General features: G+C 45.4%; 1 protein-coding gene across 1 annotated transcript in view; it reads left to right on the top strand.

The window, feature by feature from the left end:
- The window catches only part of LOC147730672 (peroxisomal bifunctional enzyme-like), a 513,256-nt gene that overhangs the window by 325,541 nt on the left and 165,943 nt on the right, over positions 1-21,772 (top strand). Inside the window, exon 3 of the mRNA XM_086954100.1 lies at positions 973-1,076. Coding sequence (XP_086810226.1) covers positions 973-1,076 — 104 coding nt within the window. The remainder of the gene's footprint in view (positions 1-972; positions 1,077-21,772) is intronic.

The raw sequence follows: 21,772 nt of genomic DNA, 5'->3' as shown, positions 1-21,772 counted from the left end.
TAGTAAGGATAATTGGATTTCCTACAATTAATGACTACTGAAGGTCACTTTTGCAGGTTCTCGGTGCACAGACAGAGAAACAAGAAAGCATGAAATGAATTAAAACTTTTTACTTCGCACACATTTGAAAGTACAATTGAAGCGCAACTAGGCCCACTGATGTTAACTTAATCACTTTCCTAAACATAACACAGTATAAATATTACAATTGCTTAACTTCAATATTCATTAAATGCATTGAATTATTATTTGTAAAATTTGCTTCCACAATTAATAATTCAATGTGATCAATCCATGCATCTTGCAGATTTCTTATTCAACTAAACTTAGTATCAGTATAGTACACAATGAAAAAAACATTTGGTGTTGTTCATATGCCACATTTAATGTGCTCAATAACTGCTTCATTGGTTAAAACCTCGAAAATGCACCCGAAGTCCTCATCATTTTTATTTTCACCATAAGATTCTGCCCTGAAGGACTTACAGCATGGCACCAACAATATCGCCTTAGAAACTCAAGTTTATGGAAGAAATTCAATCACCTGTGTTATTCTGATATGTTTGTTACCATCCATTTCTACATCAGGCCTTGGCCTTATATATTTAGAAACCGTACATATCAAATATCTGTCAATGAAATGGTGGCTGAAAAGGTAAAGTGTGTGTTATGGATTGTTCGTTGTTTGTGGACTGTTAATGCTCACCATTTCTGTTAAGGCTGGCTTTAAATACTCTCACAATTGTTCAAAATATTTTTTCAAATTATTGTTCAGTCCTTAAAATAAGCAGAACACCATACAGCAGCCCTCATACAAAATGGGCTTGCTTCCAGTTTTCTGATCAATAATTTGGCTGCTTTTAACAAAATAACCATATCAGTATTTTGCAAAGGTTGCAAGTGATCCTGCTAGGGCCAGAATTAAGATATCCCTGACTACGCTTCTTTTTAATGTGTTATTTTATTTATTAGTCGACAGGTTACAGCGTCTATTTTGAAAGTGCTGGAGGAAGTCAAGCTCGACCCTGCTGTAAAAGCTATTGTTATCTGTGGAGAAAATGGCAAGTTCAGTGCAGGTAAACATGTATAACGTGCACTATCAAAATATTTTTGGGAAATTTAATGTGTTTTCTTGATTGTTTTTGTGTAGCACAGATGCAGTCTGTGGTTACCTGAGAGCACCCTTAGGGTGGACTTATAGCGGAAAAATCAGTGACACAATGAAGTCATGCAGTGAAGACAAAATCTGATTATCCGCAGATAATCCGGTTTAAGGCATGAGGGAGTGGTGTTTCTACAGCAATTTTATGAATTTGACAAAGTTGTGTTGTAAACAAGTATTTCCTTAAACGTGAGCAGTGGAAGGATGCTAATCAGCCAATCAAAAGAAGGGGAATCACATGAAGAGGAAGACAAAGGCTTTTCTCAACCAGACATCTAAAGCTCTCAGGGTGGGCGAGACCTAGAAAGCATGCATACAAGCACAAACAGAAGCAAACGGCCTGGCAGTAGCTGCAGCTGCCAGCCTCCTGACCAAAATGAGTATTTTTTGTTGATATTGTAATTTTATTTTCTTCAGTGGGTTTCGGTGTCTGCAGCAGTCTAGTATGTCCTAGCCAGGGATATGTCGTGTTCCAGTTTCTGACACATACTTCTTTTTTTTTCTTCAAAGTAGTTTTAATGAATAAAAAATGGATTGGGAAGTGGAGTTGAAGGTGTAGGAGAGCAATGAACAAGTTGAGGCGCAGGGTGAAAGAGCACGAAACGAGTATCCTGGCAGAAATGTCGGGCTGCCAGGTCCTCAAAAAAAGTCTGTGTTTGTAAAATAAATACATACATAAATACATACATAGAAAATAGATTGGCAGGGGGAGCAATGGATGAGCCGGGGTGAGGGTCAGGGAGCAAGGACCGAGCTGCCTGATCACAAAGAGCACCTACCAGGGCCCTCGCAAAAACATGTATTTAAAAAAAGAAATATCTAAATAAGTAAATGAAGCATTGAAGGGAGAGGCCAGCAATGAAAAAGAGACAAGGAGAGAAATGCACTTTCTTCAGATTTCTTTTTTTCAGATTGCCTTTAGCTAAGCGACTACAATTACAAGTTTCCCTTATTTCACTTGTTAATTCACACAGTTTAGAGAGCCTACTGGAGCCACATATAATTGATCAAATGTTCTTACAATTTGAGCATAACTTTTATAAACAATTCTATGCAGTCCCAGCACGAGGCGAATGCTTCAAACGCAATTTCAATACATACCATCAAAGGATTTCAGCAGTGTGCGATATTGCTCTAAGATATATTCAGCCTCACACAACACCATGGAGGCAATGTGGGCACCTTCCTCTGAGGCTATTGTCCATCAAAGTATGTAGGTCTAACAAACCTCTAGCAATTGAAGTAAACTGACCATCTAAATATGTGCCTGCCAAGATAAATTGCTAAGAGCTAACAATCCTATATATAGGTGAATTCCTTCATGTGTGTGTGTCTGTCAGTCTGTGAGTGAGTCTCTGAGTGGGTCTGTGAGTGTGTTTAAGTCTCTGAGCGGCCTGTAAGTCGGTGTGTGAGTCTCTGAGTAGGCTTGTGAGTGGGTGTGAGAGAGTATAAGTGATTCTGTAAGTGGGTTTATGAGTTTCTGAGTGGGTGTGTCTGAGTGGGTCTGTGAGTGGGTGCAGGAGTGTCTGAATGGGCCTGTTAATGGCTATGAGAGTGTCTGAGTGGTTGTGTGAGTGCGTGCATGAGTACACTGATGGCTGTATTACTAAAGTGTCCTGGGAGCTCAACAGGTGTTATCATCAGTTTTTAGTGCACACTCTTTTGTGTTACCCATTGACTGGGCACACATTCTGTATCTGCTGAGCACCCTACACTTATACCATATTATCAATGAAGGAGCACAGCGCATAAGCTATTGAGGAATGCCTTGCCTGCCATCTAGGAGGTGTGGCAAACAGTTAGTAAACACCTCAAAATTGACTGTGTTGTCTATGAAATGTAATGGCGATTTAGGCCCCGGGCACCCCATCCACAAGGGTCTGGCCATTATTCAATGGGGAGGGGGATGCGTGGCCTCCCTCCCCTGGTAGATTTAGGCCCAGGGGACACCATCCCACGGGCCCTGACCATGTATCTCTGGGTAACCTGATCCCTGCCAGGGCACTTGGTGTTCATGCTGGGGTCAGCAGGGGGATCCTTAAGGTCCCTGCGGTCATAGTCGGCACTCCGCCTCCTGCAGGAGCTGGAATAGCTGCTGCACTTAGAGAGCTGCTGGAAATGCAGCTCCGTCTGTGCAGGAGCAATAGTTGCCTGTGGGCAGCAGGGAAAGATACGAAACCACCCCTTCCGTCAGGTGGGAGCACTTTGACAGCTCCCGCCTGCTGTAACTAGAGTGTTTCCTTTTGCTTGGCAAAAGCAAACAGCTATGTCCCATGGGTGGGCACCCCAGGACATTGCAGGAGCCAAACTAAGGGGGTGGCAGTCCCCAGGGCCATATGTGGCTCCAGGAGGGGGGCTGCGCGCCCCCCCTCCTTTGTTATGCACGGGCTGGGGAGGACTGTGTGTGGCCCAGGAGGGGGGCATTCTGCCCCTCTCCCGTTTCGAAATGGGTTTTTAGGCCCAAGAAGTGGGTGGTCCCCAGGTTGCAGGGAGGTCAGTGCGGCCCTCTCACTATCGTTGCATTAGCCCCAGGGAGGTGGTGGTCTCCAGGGCACTGGTGTCTGGGCGGCCCCCCTATATGTGGCCCCTGCACATTATTCTATTAGCCCCAAGGAGGTGGTGGTCCTTGGGGCTTAAAACAGCCCAGAAGGGGGGGGGGGAGTCCAGGAGGCACTCCTCTATTAATTATTTAAAGCCCCAGAGAGGTGGTATGCCCAAGGGCTCATGGTGGGGGGTCCACACTGCCCCCTCCATTGTTTAAAATCAAGCCCCAGGGAGTTGGTGGTCCCCTGGCTCCTAGTTCCTCTCTCCTTTTTTAATAAAATACCCCCAGGACCTGACCCACCTAGGGGCCCTTTTCAAAATAGGAGCGGGAGCCCATACATGTTTTTTTTGTAAATTATTTTTGCAGTGAATGTCACAATTTTGAGGCAATTCGTTTTTTAAAAATGCGTTTTTGGCCTGGCTGAAGTGTTATCAACCAATCAGAGCTCCGCAGATCTCTGCCAGAGCTACACAAAGTCATCGCAATCCTAGTTATACAAATTTGGATTTCCTTTTATATTGAGTAAACTACTGAATGGATTTACACCCAATAATGAAAAGCATAATCTGTGTAAACAAATCTACCTTCCTACCAAATTCGGTGTAATTCCGTTCAACGGTTCGGGCTGTGTACTCCTATGGGAATAAACTTGGGGAACGTACTTTTTTTTGCCCCTACCCTTTTTCTTGCCCCCACCTCTTGCCCCCGGCTTACCTGACCACCCCGGAACGTTCCATGCACAAGAATCGCTGGCACACTTTAAAAAAAAAATCTTGAAGATTCGGCAATGGGCGGCAAAGATATAGCGAAGTCATACAACGCTTTTCCTATGGAAACACGGTTGTGTGTGTGTTTGCTATTTCTAAAGGGGACACTTCAGCCACTACCTATGTTTTGTTACTGCCTGACCTTTAGCAATAACCATGATGCTACTTTTCATTGTGTTGATTTTTTGCATATATATATATATATATATATATATGTATATATAACCTGTCAAATTTCCGGTGAAGACCAATCAGAGCCATGTGTAAGAGGATAATCTTATCTGATTATATAAGAACCACCAAGCCATTAATCCTCAATTTTGGGGATAAGGGACGGCATCACCACAGCATTAGGGAGAGATGAGATGTATCTTGTGAACAACTGGATGGAAGCCTTTTTAATAACTATGTATCACTTTAATTCTGTCGGAATATTTATTATAGTACCCAGGTAAAAGGATTGAGGATCCTAACAGAAATAAAAATTATTTGGGCACCCTCAGAAAGGACAACTATACCCATGGGGTGTTCCTTCCACACAATCGAAAAGACTTGAAATATATATTTGTGCTATGGCAGTAAAAATCAATGTGACCCAACAAAAAGTTATGTAGAGCAACTGTACTTCCAAATATGCATTCACGCATTTACCGCAATAGTGCAAGCTCAAATACAAGTTTATTATCACAGAATAGCAAACTTGACAGTAGAAAAGCACATTTTATAGCCTCACAGATTGCATGGAAGAAATACTTTATACAGGGAAACCACTCTCCTAACAGTCACAAGGGCTTTTTAGTATGATTTTAAATTGCTATGCTAATCAAACCACTTCAATGCTGGTTTTGGTTAAATAGCTTTTGTGAAAACAAATACATATGAAAAAGACAGTGGCCTAAATCCTATGTGTGGATGTCCAGAGTATTGTATGTTATTTATTACAGCTGTTCAATGAAGAGTTGGCTTCATGGCCCACTCAAGGCTTTGTCTTTCATGGGCCATGGGACCTCCTCACACAGAACAATGGTAAGAAATAGTATATTACACTTCTCGCATCTGCATAAATGCCATGCTAGCGAAAATAAATATATATCATGTTATTTGTAGAAACTATACCAATAAAGGCATATTTACGCACTTATCACTGCAGTGCAAAGGTCAAATATGGGGTATTTACTTAGGTATGGGAAAATTTACATTAGAAATACACTTTTTACTGACTCACGAATTGCATGAAACAATTACTTTATACAGGGAAACCACTCTCCTAGTAGTCGGCAATGTAACCCTTTAAATGTTGATTTTGTTAAATACTTTATATTAAAACAACTACAGATGCACAGAATATAATATGCCATTTATTACCATTGTTAATGGAGGGTAGAAGAATCCTGACCTTACTTGCCATTGTGGTGTCGTATGATGTGACTGAAGTCACTTCAGAAGATGTGGAGCCTGCTCCGTCTCTTTAGCATAGACCACTGAGCCCACCACCCTCTGTTCTCTAGATAGTACACTTCCTTCTTCCACTAGCTCTTTTAGGTTTTGAAGCAGCTACTTGGTGAACAATTTCCACCATCTTTCAAAGAGCAACAGTGTTAACTAGCCAGATTGACCCCTCTCACTCATTCATAAACTGTAAAAAAAAATAAAAAAAATAGGATCCCCTAACATCATATAATAATTTATAAGGGCATACATAGCCTGACTGAATACAGAAAGCCTTCATAATAGCATTGTTTTTTTTTAGAGTTAGTCTACATACAGCGGTGGGGATTTCATCAGTGCCCTGCACCCCAGATGCTTTCACATCTGTTATTAAATTGGTGATGAAGAAGGATTGTACGGTTTCTGTGCTGCTAATGTAAGGGATCTGCACTCTCATTAACCCCATTGTGAGAGGTTAGCCTGGCATATGATGTCCACTAGTTCTAGTGGGCCCCTTGCACCAGTCTAATCGACCCTTATTGATGGTGCTTGTAAAGTCAACCTTATAGAAAGCTATCCTAGTGGTAGCATGGACCAGAAGTCGTCAGGCTAAGACTTCAGAGGGCGTATTAAGCAAGTTGTTTCACCAATTATAATCCCTTGAGTACCAAATGAAAGGACACCACACAAGGTATATATCAAATATATATGTATTTATTCTAAACACAACCCCTCTGCACTCTTTATGAGGTAAGAGGTAAATGTACAATACAAGGTACTCAATTACTATACGATACGTTGCACAGTATACGTTATGCCCTAGGGGTCTCACAAACCATATACTAAAATAGTGGTATAAGAACCATGAGAGAATTAGAAAGCAGGCCTGGGACCTGTGGAATCGCTGGGGCTACTCTAAACAACCAAAGGTTAGGAAGTAGGAGGCACACAGAAGACGCGTGCAGTGTCTAAACACAGCCGCAGGTTACCATTGACTTTATTTGGGAAACGTAGAAGTTACAAATATACAATTTAAGGACACTTCCGGATGGACTACGATGGAACCCTTTTAAACTAGGACACTTCGAGAGTCAAGACCCAGGGGAGCATCGGAGTACTCGTGTTACCTCTCCCAGATAAGCCGGGTGCATAGGTGTCTTTTCGTGTCAGATTTCGTCGTAGTTTTCAATGGAGAGCTGCAAAGAAGTGCTGCAGGCGACCAGAGGAAAAGTGTCTGGGTGGATCCAAGGGTGGATCGAAGATCTGTAGAACCTGAAAGCAGAAGGGACAGAGTCTGGGTCACTTGCCAGTGACCAGGGCGGCAATAGAAAGATGCCACCAGATGTCGGGTGATTTCAGATGAAGAAGTGATGTTTGTCTCTTAAGCCACGAGGACCTGGAGGACTCGACGACAACCAGGAGCTGGATTCAAGATGACCCATGAAGGATCTAGTTGACTGCGGTCTCGGAATCCAGATTAAAACCAACAAGCCTTGGCAAACGCAACCCACACAGGATGTCAAGATTGGCTTTGGTGCAGACCAGCAAGGTCTGAGGAACTTCTCCTTTGCAGGGAAGTTGGAGCAAGCCTTGAGCAAGTTAGATTCAAAATGGAGTATTCTTGGGGCTCACTTGCCACCGGACTAGGAACCGGGAAGACGTGTCGAGCTGAAATGCAAAAGCAGGGCCTACGGGTCACTCGTGGAGTGGGGGCCTCTGAGCTTCGGTGCAAATGGTGCTCGGGTCTGGGGCTTCAAGCACCCCAATGCACAACTTTGAGTTACCTTGTGAAGTGAGTGCAGCTTGCAAAATGCAGATGTCCAGGAGTTCCGGTCCCACGTCTCTCGTGTCCGCCACGGGTCTCAGCTTTGCTGTGAGCAAAGGTCGGGGTCAGAGATGTTTGAAAGTCTGTGTCTTGTGTCGCAGATTCTTCGGGATCCGGCGGGAGCCTCGAAAATGCAGACCGGCAAAGTTACTGTTGGTGCCTGTATGAACAGGATGGTCACTCCTTGACCACAAGGGAGATGTCTTCCGTCTTACAGTCAAAATAGAATTTCGAAGGTCCAGGATTTATGTTTCAAAGTTTCGTCCAGGGTAATCTAAATTCCTAGTGACTGAGCTCCTATACTTATACTAAGTTTAGGGGCTGGACTACCCTTAAGCTCCCTCCTATGGGTGGACCTGGGAAGGGGGTCGTTACACCCCTTTCCCTTTGTCCAGTTTTGCGCCAGAGCTGGGGCAGAGTGCCCCAGCAACCGGTTTGAACTGGAAAATGCATGGAGCACCTTGTGTGCCCCAGGCAGTGTCTGGAAAGCATTCACTGAATGCAGCCCTCCCTGCCCCAATACACTAAAGCCTGTCTGGGGAGGTGCTGGCACCTCCCTGGACAGGAAACCTATTGTCCAGGCCTCCCCTGCTGGAGTTTCGTCCAGCAACAGGATATCAGACTCGTGTCTGTGGCAGCATCATCCAATTTGTGATGCTGAGGCTCTGTTAAACTTTAACCGGGTAAACCAGTAACTACATGTCTTCTCCCTATAAAAGGGTGGAATGGTACCCCCGCCGCCAGGACTGGCTGGGCGGTAGTATTCCAAAGTGCTTGACACCTTACACGACATGTTTTGATAAAGCCAAACCAAAGTTAGCATTAACCGCGAGGATTATAATGTACTTAATAGTATATGGTATGGCTATATCATAGAACAGCTACAAGGAGATGGTTCCAAAAGCTGCAGAGGGGCTCAGCTTATGCTAGGACATCCTCTCACATAAAACCAAGCACTCTGCCTCCAGGATTGTTAAGGCCTGCCATAGGAGTGACTTATAGGTGTATATGTGTCTATATGTATATATAGATATAGGTATAGGTATACTATATCTAAATAAGGGGTGATTACACCAACTTACCCAGGCTGTATGAACAGACCTGTGGTGTCAGTTTGGAAAGGAAACCAGGGGTGGCACAATACACGCTGCAGCCCCCGGTAGGCCTAGGGTGCACCTATGCCCCAGGCACCTATGGTACACTATACAGGGGCTCACAAGGGTGAACCAGTAACCAATCTGGTATGTACCTAAAGTACATGGAGTCCATTTTATAGGGAAAACAGATAGACTGGGGCCCTGAATAGCAGGGTCCCAGTCCAACTAAGTCGAAAACCAGCAAAACACCAGGAAAAAAGTGGGGGTAACCATATAGTCAGATTCCACCTTCCTACACCCATGATCTTTATTACAACGATCTAAATAGCATTTCCATTTTTGAGTTCAGTGGTTATGGTTCTTAAAACATAGTGTCTGCCCATTGCCTTTGCTATTGGGCCCAAAAGACAGAGGAATATCCTTACTTTTAAGTGCCGAGGACATCTGGTCCCACCCAAGTGGGTGTAATTGCTCTCTGCATACCTTGAATACTTTCAGACGTTTTAATTGTGCAATTTAAAAATCGAGCCTCAACCTAGTTTATACGCTTATCTAATAAATAGAATGAGCTTTCTTTGGCACTTAAGCTTTCTCGGTTTCCATGTTGGTCAACATGCTTCCTTCCTTCTTAGTGGCCTTCCTACTGAATGGCATGAGTTTCCCTCCTTCCTTTCCCTCTATGGCTATAATATCTCAAGTTTCAATGAAAGGTTTGCAGAAGACTTAACTATGCTTTCTAACCACGTAACTAATGAAGACTGTAGTTTGGGCAGGGCTCCTTTAAGGTCTAGTTGTTTCCAAACACATAAATTCAAAGTTCTGAGTATCATATCTTTAACAGCTTCATGTGTAATGGAATATGTCCGCTCTCACTAAAACAAACCCCAGATTAAATTTCATATCTTTTTTAACAACAGATTATATTGAATTTTCAGCATACCTGATGGGAAAAGCCCAACAAGAAAAATGCAGAGGAAGCGCATCAAATAATATGTCTGGACACCTTATACAAATCCCCAATTTCCTGCAGAACATCAGACCAAGGAAACATGAACCCCCCCCATCCCTCCGAAGCGCACCATATATACTTAAGAAACATTACAAGTTCATACCTAAGGCGTTCCCAACCACTTTTCATTAGCATTGAGGCACTAAACAGGTAATTTGCAATCCCGCTAATTGTTCAATGGGGTTACGAGCAGCAGACTGCCACACTGGGGGTAATTCGATGCTTCTATAGGCGGCCCACCGGGAACAGATCTTTCCATGCTTCTATGGGCATCCCCTTGTCTGAGACACTACATTCTCTGCAGACATGCACCTGTCCAGTGCCTTTATGCAGGTGGTGATGCCGGGTGGGGACGAGTCCTTCCAATGTTGTGCTATGCCACGCTTTGCCAAGGTGAGACCCAAAAATAAAAGGTGTCTCTTGTAGCGATTTCCGCCAATGTCCTCTGTACTGTGTAAAAGCGGCAGTCTTGGGTCTTACTGGATATCCCACGCCAGGACATGAACCATCATCCCCGTGGCAGCGGAGACAGATCGGAGATTGGATAGCTCCCATTTTCCAGAGTCTCTGGCGAGTGTAATACACCCTATGGAGGTATTTGAACTGGTTTATTCTGTATCTGGTAGACACAGCCGCATATCGAGGACTAGCCAAAGCCTCAGCCCAGTCATCGTCTTTATGGGCCGGCAGGTCGGCGGCCCATGCCTCCCGGGTTTTGTATGTGTGATGGGTGTCTGGTAAATTTGCCGGATTTTGTGAACCCCAATACTCCCCATCAACATGCAACCCTCCAACGGATGAAACTCGGGTAAAGCCTCCAGCTGCCGGGGCAGGGGTATCAGGGCATGGCGGAGCTACAAATAGCGATGGACCTGCGACTTGTGAAGATCAAAGTCTGTTTGCATTAAATTTCATATCTAGAAGTTCACAAATACATAACTGAGACATACCTAGGCAGCCAAATCAACTGTGCTGAATCAATCAATCAATCAATCAATCCACTTGTAAAGCGCGCTACTCACCCGTGAGGGTCTCAAGGCGCTGAAGGGAGGGGGTGGGGGGTGCCTGCTATTGTTCGAATAACCAGGTCTGGAGGTGTTTCCTGAAGGTGAGATGGTCCTGGGTCAGTCGTAGGTGTGCAGGGAGGGAGTTCCATGTCTTGGCTGCTAGGTAGGAGAACGATCTTCCTCCTGTGGTGTTTCTGCGAATCGGTGGGACGCTGGTGAGGGCGAGGCTGGTGGAGCGGAGCTCGCGGGTGGGAGTGTAGAACGAGAGGCGGCTGTTGAGGTATTCAGGTTCCTCCGGTGGGCGGATATGTGGCTATGGCGAGGGATGTCGAGGACAAGTCTTGCGGGGGCGTTCTGTATGCGTTGAAGGCGTTTCTGAAGTTTGGCTGTGGTTCCTGCGTACAGGGCATTTCCGTAGTCCAGTCGGCTGGTGACAAGGGCCTGGGTGACCGTCTTTCTGGTTTCGGTGGGGATCCACCGGAAGATCTTTCGGAGCATGCGCAGGGTGTTGAAGCATGAGGATGAGACTGCATTGACTTGCTTGGTCATCGTGAGGGAGGAGTCCATGATGAATCCCAGGTTTCGTGCGTGGTCTGTGGGTGTTGGTGCGTTGCCCAGCGTTGTGGGCCACCAGGAGTCATCTCAGGCGGATGGGGATTGCCCGAGGATGAGGACCTCTGTCTTGTCAGAGTTGAGCTTCAGACGGCTGTGCTTCATCCATTCTGCGACATCTTTCATTCCGTCCTGGAAGTTGGCTTTGGTGGTGAGGGAGAGTATCATTTGGGTGTCGTCGGCATAGGAGATGATGTTGATGTTGTGTATGCGTGCGACGGTGGCGAGGTGGGCGGGGTGCAGATTTGGAGGCAGGTGAATTTGCAGGCTTGGCAGGTGAAGGGTCCGTGGGTGCCTCTCGGGGTGGCTCGGTGGCAGGCAGCTGGTCGTCCGGTGTTGAGTGTGGTGAGGGGGGGCGCTGTCGTACCTCAATCGGGTGCCCTGGCATCGGCTGGGGCCAAGAGTTCTGGCGCTGGACGCAGTCCAGGCGTGAATTGTGTCAACCTCATAAGAACTCTACAGATGATTGTAAGAATCTCCTGGTTGATGTACTGCATTACTGTTTGTTTTGTAAAAGGGTTGTTTATGGAAAGTTTACTAGTCACCTATAAAAAAAAGACAGCCGTCTTCTACTGGAGGTGGGTTCAATTTACAGTTCCCTATTTCTTTTCATTGGGGTGAGAGAGTGGTGCATTAAATTCAATAAGAGAACAATCTAAACTAAACTTCCCATTTACATGACCTATAAGTAATGGAGCTCCTTGACCCTGGTCATCTGTCCTTGCCTTTTGGAAGTAGCTAGGTAAGGAAACCTCAGGTAAAGTATAGTCAAGAAGATTTGAAGGATGTTGTACCAAAAATATATTCAGATTCTAATAAAACCATCATAAATAATACTTCACTTTTTGTGTTATATAGGTTTTATATTATCATCTTCCAGCACCAAGATCATTTATGTGAATATGAACTCCTGAGATAGCTCAGTGAGTTTAGCATTTACTGATGAGAGCTTTAAGTGCCCTACAGCCTACAATTTTGAACCCAAGCAGAGCTTTAGCCCGGCATGCTTCTCGAGTCAATAAAACTAGTACAACAGACTTCGGCAATATGAATATCTCTAATTTGCAACTCTGCAAGCTAAAAAAAGACACTGTCATTAGCCACAGCAAACAATTGTATTATATTTGTGCAGAAAATATATAGTGCAGAAGGGCATTTGATGCCGCTCCTACACAAACGAGGTCTGGATTTAGTTTATTTTTCATAGTGGTCGAAATGGGTGGGATCTGAGGGGCACGACATGCCAATACTTTTTTAATACAAGAACAGTAGTCCCTCTACTTTTTAGGTTTCACCTGCACAGCGCTTGCTGCAACTTATTGTATTTAATATAAATGTATAAAGGGGTTACATTGCGCCCTTACTTTTCATTTGGTTGTGTGCTTGCCACTTACTTTTCCTCCGTTTGTATTGGCTGTCGCTTGCCATTACCTGTTGTTCATCGTTTGTTTTCTTATCAGTGGCCCATGGTCCAAGTACTACTTTTCATCTGCTTTTGACAAACTTCTTTCTTATTTGTGAGTGTGTCATCCCCCTGCCTGTCCCCTTCTCCTCCAACCTCTTCCCCACGTGCAGCAGCTTGACCTCCCGCGTTTTTTGCAAAAGCTCTAGGCATACTGGGACTTGCGCTGTGAGGCCTTATAATTGAAAACTCATTATTATTGAAAACTCATTAGTGTTCTAATCTCTGTTAACATAATGTGCGTGCAATAGGTACATTTTGAAATTATATTTGAATAATGCAGCAAGGGAAGTAAAAGCCAAAGGTACAAATGCTGTGTGTGCACGCCCAGTCACTGCACCTACAACTGGATCCCCCTCGAACACAGGAAAACCGTCAAACAAGCCCTCATCAGCAACAGACTGGACTACAGCAACACACTCTAAGCCGGGATCAACAACAACCTCACCCGCAAACTCCAGAACGCTATCGCCAGACTAGTCCTCAACCTACCGTGCCACTGCCACATCAGCCAACACCTACGGACACTACAGTGGCTCCCCGTCAAGAAGAGAATCACCTTCAAACTCCTCACCCACGCTCACAATGCCTTCCACAACACCGGACCCGCCGACATGAACCGCCGCCTCGCGTTCCCTCCTCTCGGCCCAGCTCTCCCTCACGATGGTACCTCGCATCAAGAAAACCAGAGAAGGAGGACGCTTCTTCTCCCTCCTTGCTGCCAAGGCATGGAACTCCCTCCCTCTCCACCTCCGATAGACTCCATCACTCCCCAAGTTCTTAAAAGACCTAAAGACCTGGCTCTTCGATGGAGCTTCCTGAACTTCTGGGAACTGCGCCCCCCCCCCCGCATTCCTCCCTCCCCCTGTCTCCCAGTCCCTCAGCGCCTTGAGACCCGTTCGGGTGAGTAGCTTGTGCTTCACCAACCCTTGATTGATTGCACTCACTCAGACTACACAGAATGGTGGCAGATATGAGGGAATTTGTCAAGACTGATTTTTTTATTCTCGGTTCGGCTCTGCCCAGCAACCCCTCCAGAACTCTTACGTTTCCGTGATGCCAGCCCTGTCCTCCCTTCCCTTCCTACCCTTGTGTTTGCCTTTGACTCTTCCACTCTCTTTCTTCTCTCACACGCACTTCACCCGTCCTTTTGCCGCGCAGCCTAGGATGTCTCCTTGACACACAATATGGATTCCACAGTGGGCTTCCCCTGGATGAGCTGAGTGTTCAGACCAATGCCCCACCTTTTGAAGGGCTAAATACCCTAGCTTTGTTTCTCTTTATTCCAAAAACCTCCTCCTCCCCCACCCCTCCCATTCACCATGACCATTTACCCCCTAGAATGGTGACCCATGCGGTTGCGTTGAGTATACACTGCACAGATTGTCAGGAGCCGACAGCTGATTAGATATGCGAAGGGCCCCAGGGAGAGGCTTGCATTTGCAGGCTAGGCTTTGTTGGAAACCGATTGAAACATTTGGTTTTAAACAGCGCAGAGGCAAAACATTTCTTCAGGATCTAACAATAACATGGAGCACCATTTTTTTCCAATTTGATTATATATTTATGATTTCTGTTTTGCATCATCTGCAAGACATGGGTCCATTACTTTATGTATTCATATATTTATTCATGGTTTGTCTCTCTCAGACTCCTGTTTACAAGATGTATGTGTGCTTTACACGAATAAATGGATTTGGGCGTTATTACGTTAGAGGGGATATACTGACCGCTACAAGAAAAAATCGGGGACACTGTGCCATTTGTTTAAAAACATGCATTGAAAAGGTAGCACCTTTTTACAGGTTTTGGTTTAATTCGAGCCTGGTTCTTGTATTTAAACCCTGATGTACTTTAGGCTGCATCAGATTCCCTTGTACGTCTACGCATATATAGGGGAGTTTAGAAGCTAATATATATGCAGCACATAGTCCAGATGGATTATGGGAGCAGCAGTCACGCTGCTAAGGTGTGTGTGCAATTAAAGGTCATCATTGGGGGTGTCTAGAGTTAGAGGTGAAGGATTATCTGGAGGGAACCACTAAGACCTTGTATAAATGGGGACAGATGCTGCATTACAGGGCAATATCCCATATATTGCCTAAGAGGGTATATTGTATAATCTGTACTAAGGAGTTCACAAAATATCCCACCTCTTAAGGATATTAATAAGTATCCTGGTGCTCTCTCACTCCACAGCAATGGTTTTGAGAGACAGTACTCCTAACAGTCTCTGGCACGATGCAATGAGAGGGCTCGAGCCGAGAAGTAATCCCATTCGACTGCCCTTTCTGCATAGTCCGGCCTTGTTCACTAGGGTGTGCCTGTAATGCTGGGCATAGGTACATGCTCTCTTTATGCTTAGTGAGAACCCCCAGATTCACATTGTGCGCCGCCTCCCCCTCTAATCCTCTCCTCCAGATACAGCACTTTGCTAGACTTCTAAATTAAATCATGTCAGGCGTTCGCACTTAAACTGCCAGCGCTGCATTAAAAATAAAAACTAAATGACAAGTTCTTGAAGGGCCATCAGCGACACTACGGGCTAGCTGCCAGTTTCAGACACAGGATTCCTTGACAGCTAAACAAGGCTTCTTGCCAGGGTGCGCGCTTGCCTGAAATAAATGTAAATCAGCACAACTGGTCAATGTGCCGCCTGCTTGAGAGGCGGTATTGGCTTTAAGTGAGGGAATCACTTAAAGCTTCCTGATGACACAGATTTATTCTGTCTGGGAGGTATATTGACAGGGAGTTTCCAGCTGTCCTGGGAAGAGTGTGCTTCTAAAGGATAGTTATAAAAAATTGCACTTTGTACAGTCTTGGTATTAGTAAAATCTACATTTTAGAAGCTTTTTTTTCCCTTAAACCTTTTGGTGCATTTTTGTATCCGCCTATCTTCTACCGTGTGTAATGCAAGTTTGAAATAATGGCTTGATATTCACAGTACTTTCTGTTACAGACTGAGACTTTGTAGTACTAACATACACAAGTCACTATTCTCCACCGCACCCACCAGGATTCAATTCTGTGGCTCTCTGGTTACAGACACAGACCTCCGCAGTGCATTACCTAATAGAGGTTTCATAATGTACTTAGTGCATTTCTCACTGTTTAACTCAACTTACATTTATTTTTCATTTAAGCTATGTGGTATTTTATATGTAGTTACCTGAAGGTGAAAGTTACAGAATATTGTCTTTTTAGTCATGTCTTTGGCCCCGCCCCCACGCTCACTCACTCTTCCTCAAATTGCACGCAGCTTCAAAGTACCCACGCTTCTTTTAATGCACTTCGTCCTCTGCTCATACCCATGTAGCTTGCTTACAACAATATAAAAATATAATTCGAATAAGGTGGATACTGTCGTTGACGTGGCTAGAATTTAAGAATTGTCGTTAGCCCAAATGTCTTGGAACATTAAAACCAGGTGGGAACGTAGCAGTGGCGATATCGTACAGATAAGAAATGAAAATAGTTACGCTGGGGTCGCCGCAAAGATAGATGAACACAGAAGCCTTTGCTACACTAAAGCATAACCGAAACACAGACAGACCCGCCCAGGAATAAACTATCAAGAAACCTAAATGAGGAGAATGGTCTCTAACCAGAGAGCTGGTGAAATGACTCCGCGATGACATGTTTACTGCTGACATTAGTGTGGTCACAAATCCCAGCGCCTCCTTCTGAGGTAAACTGAGGGGCATTGACTCGGGAAAATTTAAAAACTGCTACTTACAGCTTTTAAAAGGTGGCAAAACTGCAATATGAGGTGCTACATAAAACAAGTTATAGTTATCATTCGTAGTACAAAACAGTAGAAAGGAATCTGGTTGTAAAATTCAGCTGTACCTGGACAATTGGACTAAACCGGCAGGCTCAAAGAACTCAACATGGAGTCTAGGGCATACTAAATTGAACTATAATTCATACCGAATGTAAAGAAACAAGGGATATTCATTTGGGAAGACACTGTGCAAAAGAAGGGGGATTCGGACCACAGCATCGGACCGCAGTTCAAAAAATAGCAAAGCAGGCATCTGGGTTAATGTGCAGAGAGCGGAGTACCTGGTAGTAATGGAGCGCCTGAGATGCAAAAATGTGGTTGTTAGTGCAAGGGAGTCCCTTACCTGAAGCAGGAGTGCTTCAGCTGGACTGCGACTCTTGTTTTCATAGTCACGTGTTTTCTCAGCATAGACACCTGTATAATGCGGCGCACTGTTTACCTTTTGTCTGGAATATCGTTGAATGACTATTTGGCCTGGTACTACCTATACCCCCTCCTCCCTTGTCAAGACCCAGATAATATCATAACAAGAGTTTTAGATGAGGGGGTCGTAAATAACCCCCAGCCGTATTTATTAACATAAAAAATGTAATCGAAAATTAATATTTACAATATTTACAAAATACGCAGAAAACATAGAATTACATTGATTACATTGATAAGTACAGATGTCAGGACCAAGGATTTGCACTAAATACGGCAATAGATTTACAACTTTAGACATCACAACTATGCATGTCCTACCTGTAAAGAAAACAAAGCATACACCAACAAAACATTTGCTTTAGGGGATGGTGGGTGGGGAAATAAAAGTACAACCTCCTAGCGAGGCTGACCTGGCAGGCTGGGGGAGCGAGGAGCAAAGAGAATGACTCTGGCCTGATTCTTGTCTTCTCCTGTCAGATACCTTCTGACAGTGGTGAGTTTTTGGATACCGAGGCAATAGCCTCATTACTCCATATTCGTTTGGAATTTTGTAGTCGCTGTTTAGGTTGTCTTATTGGTATGTGACGCTTTGTCACAGTTGAGGTTGCATCACATGGTCAGCTTAGTGATGGGCCGCGGGTAGCGGTCAGTAGTGTTTGCAGAATTGTCAGCATGTTTCCTTCAAGAGCCTCGTCTTTGTCTGTGTAGATCCTTCTGTTAGTATTGAGGTTTGGGTGCCTGCCGCGGCTATAATGCCATCGGGCAGTGAGCGGGTTTTAGGTGCTTGCCGAGGCTATTATGCCATCAGGGCAGCGGTGAGTTTTGCGTATCTGCCGGCGTTTGCCTTCAGGCAGTAATGAGTTTTTGGATGCTGCGTTGCTGTTTCAGGTTCGCAGGGTTAGCGCTTCAATGGGGCGCGGGTAGCGGTCAAATGGGTTTGTAGAGATATCTGCAAGTTTTCTGATCAGTGGGTTTTCTTTTTGATCCAGTCCATTGTAGAATGTTCTGTTGAGTTTGAGGAGATGGTCGTCCAACATCTCGATGCCTAGGTCCCTGTGGAGGTCTGCTGTTCGTGTGAACATGGGAGCACCTGCTGCAATCCGTAAGGCCTTACTCTGTAGTTTTTGTAGGTCCTTCCGAAGATGTGGGCGGCAGCCACTCCAAACTGGTGAAGCGTATGTCATAGTTGGTCGAATTATTGCAGTGATTACTCGTACCTTGCTCTGCATGGGCATCGACTTAGTCTTCAGGAGTGGGTATAATGCAGCCAGTTTGGATGCTGCTTTCTGGCAGGTCTTCTCTATGTGGTTTCTCCAGCTGAGTTTAGAGTCCAGAGTCACCCCCAGGTAGGAGCTGCTGTTTTCCCATTTGACCGTGCCCCATTGAGGAGGATCTGTGGGTGGTTCCTGTTCTGCTTCCTGGTAAATAATGTTGCAGTGGTTTTTCCTGTGTTTATCTGCCAGTCGCTGTACCATTCGGAGAGTCTGCAGAGCGATGTCTCCAGGTTCTTAGCCACTTCTTTGTCGCTGAAAGATTGAGAGATGACTGCAACATCATCTGCGTAAAGGGCAAGATCAGTCTTCTTTAGGTCCGTGGGGATGTCGTTTGTGAATATGTTGAAGAGGAATGGTCCTAGGATTGATCCCTGAGGCACCCCAGCAAGAATAGGGCGTGGCGATGAGCATTCTTCTCGCACCGCCACGTGGAAGGTCCGTTTTGTCAGGTAGCTGGACAGTAGCTTGACCAGGTAGCTGGGAAACTGGAGCTTGATAAGTTTGTAAAGCAGTCCCTCGTGCCATACTCGGTCAAATGCTTTGGCTACATCCAGAAAGACTACTCCGGTAGACTTGTTGATGTTGAATCCATGGCTGATGATGTCCACAACTCTGAGGAGTTGGTGATTGGTTGAGTGGTCTTTCCGGAACCCAAACTGTTCTTTAGCAAGGAGGTTGTTGCTTGTCGCGAAATCCACGAGACGGGCGAGGATAACTTTTTCAAAGAGTTTTGATAGGCCAGATAGCAGACTTATGGGGCGGTAGTTTGCAGGATCTCGCAGTGGTTTCCCAGCCTTGGGGAATACGACGACTCTTGCTTCTTTCCAGGCGTTTGGGAAATACTGATGCTGCATACATGCGTTAAATATCTCAGCAAGGTGCTCCACTGCGGTATCTGGGAGCATCTTGATTGCTTGGTTGACTATTCTGTCCTTCCCTGGTGCCTTGCCGTTTTTTAGTGTTTTTGCCAGGGCCAGTGGAGAATGACTCCTCTGCTCCCTATCTTTTTATGCTGCTTTTCCTGCCAGGCCGGTTCTAACCAGCCTGGCGTTGTCCCAACATGTGACCCGGAAGTGATCTTAATCCCTTCCGGGTCACGTTCAGGACCTTAACCAGTCGCGATAGAGGCACACCTGTCACGTCACTACTGTGCGCGACAGGTCCACCTCTGTGGTCGTCAGAGGCCGGCACGACCGCCATACTTTTGGCGTGTTCGATGCCGGCCCGCCTTTCTCTCAGGGGTGTTGTGGTCCGGGAGAGAATGTTACTGGATTAACCTGTGATGAGTCACTTTGTGATGCCATCTATGGAAGGTTGGATGCAGTGTTTAATTTGAGCAGGTGGGAGGCCACAGTACTTATTTTTGGGGACCAGTACATATTTACCGCATCAGATGGTTACCAAGTGCAAGAGGGGGAAAAGCACACAGAACGGAACGTCGGCAACATCGTCACAAAAGGGAAAAGCTGAACCCTGCAACAAAGAGAAAAAGAGGCAGGGGGTGTCTGCTAGTGAATTAAAGAGTGTCCACATTGGTATTCGGCACTCTGACCTTTAATTGCACCAGCCGCTGGTTGCTGTGAAGAATTTTGGCCTCCTTCTTGCACAAATTAAGCACTGGTTGGATGTTTCAACTTTACAGATAAGCTCTGTGGGGGTTGTTACAATTGAGTTGGAGAGCGCATAGAGGAATTGCAGGCTGAAAGCTGCTACAGGTCAGTTTCTTCTCAAGAGGCCTTCATGAATATATTCCCAGGGTAGAATTTCTTAGTAAAATAATCTGCTGGACCTTTTTCATTTCAGAGCATGGGAAGGTCCAGGTGTCTGGAATCCAGGCCCAGATCAATATCTCCTCTCCATGTTTTAGTGTGACACTGAGAGGTGAGACAGGGCCTTGTCTGCCAATGGCAAGACAATGTACCAATAGGATACTCAGAATGTGTGGCGAGGGTGAGGATTTCCCATATGATGGTGACTGAGAAGTCAGGAGACAAGACAATGTGACTAAGAAGATGGAATTCAGTAAAGTTTTAACGTCTGGCAAAGACTCAAAAAGAAATAAGTACAGTGAGGGCGGGCTTCATTTTCCATACGGCGAGAAGCCGACGACGCTCCTTCTCATAACCCAGCAGCCAAGACCTGGAACAACCCCCCCGAAACTTCTCCATACCTCCCCCGTCCTTCATGTACTTGCAAAGAAACCTTAAGACATGGCTCTTCCTGACGAAACTGGCATGATCTCCTTTCCCCCTCACACCCAAAAGGCCTGCCCTCCTCAGCGCCTGGATACCCCCACAAGTGATTAGCCGCGCTCCACAAATTCACATAAAGAACATACTCAGTTCAGTTAATATGCCCTCTCAGACCGCAGCAGTTCCAGGGCAGCTACCTCCTGGGGAATGCAGAGGAGTCACAATGTTTATTTCCAAAAGTAAAGTCATAGCTCATGTATTGCATATTTGCACTGATAGGCAGGCTGCCCAAAAAACTGATCGTAAGCACGAATTTGCCTAAACCAAGTTATTCAATCGAAACGTTTAGGATGCACTCAGGTGTATGATGAAGACATTCCTACACGTATATTTACGGGCCTAAATCTTCATTATCACTCTTATGCAAAGAAGTGTTCAACAAAACATCTGCATGATTTTTTTTTCCACAACAGATTTTATTGATTTTCCATAGTACCAGATGATCGAAGCCCAGCAGGCACAGTGCATTTGAAATACATACAGCAAGGTCTCTAGGTACTGTACATTACCCACCCCTAAGGTCTGCGGAACATCAGACCAAGACAAACGCCCCCCCCCCCCAAGTGCACACCACACATACTTTAGAAACATTATATGCACATATCGTAGAGATTCCTGTCTACGTCTTTGCAGCATCAACACTTTAAACTGGTAAATCGCTCACCACCAGCCGTTTTATAGGGTCCTGGGTGGCTGGCTGCGCCATCGATGACAGATTAATACCCCTGTACTAGGCCCACTTGGCCCAGATCTTCCCATGCTTCTGCGGGCAACCCCTCACCTGGAACACAGCAACCTCCGCCGACATGCAACTATCCATGGCCGTTTTCAAGGTAGTTATACTGGTTCCTGGACGTATCTTTCTAGTGTTGTGCTATGTCTGTCTTAGCTATTGTGAGACCGAGATACAGTAAGTGTCTTTTATACCTGTTTCCCCCGATGTCTTCCGTGCTGTGTAAAAGCGCCAGTCTGGGAACTGTCGGATGTCCCATGCCAGAACATGCCTCATGCAAGACAGCATGCAAGACCAGAAGAGCTGCAACTCCCCGCAACTCCACACCGAGTGAAGGAACGACACCTCGTCCGTGCCACAACGGAGACAAATGGGGGACTGAATGTCCT

This window comes from Lissotriton vulgaris, chromosome 2_1 (assembly GCF_964263255.1).
Source record: "Lissotriton vulgaris chromosome 2_1, aLisVul1.2, whole genome shotgun sequence".
NCBI lineage: Eukaryota > Metazoa > Chordata > Amphibia > Caudata > Salamandridae > Lissotriton > Lissotriton vulgaris.
The sequence above is the reverse complement of the archived record's forward strand: the minus strand, read 5'-3'. Positions and strand labels throughout refer to the sequence as shown.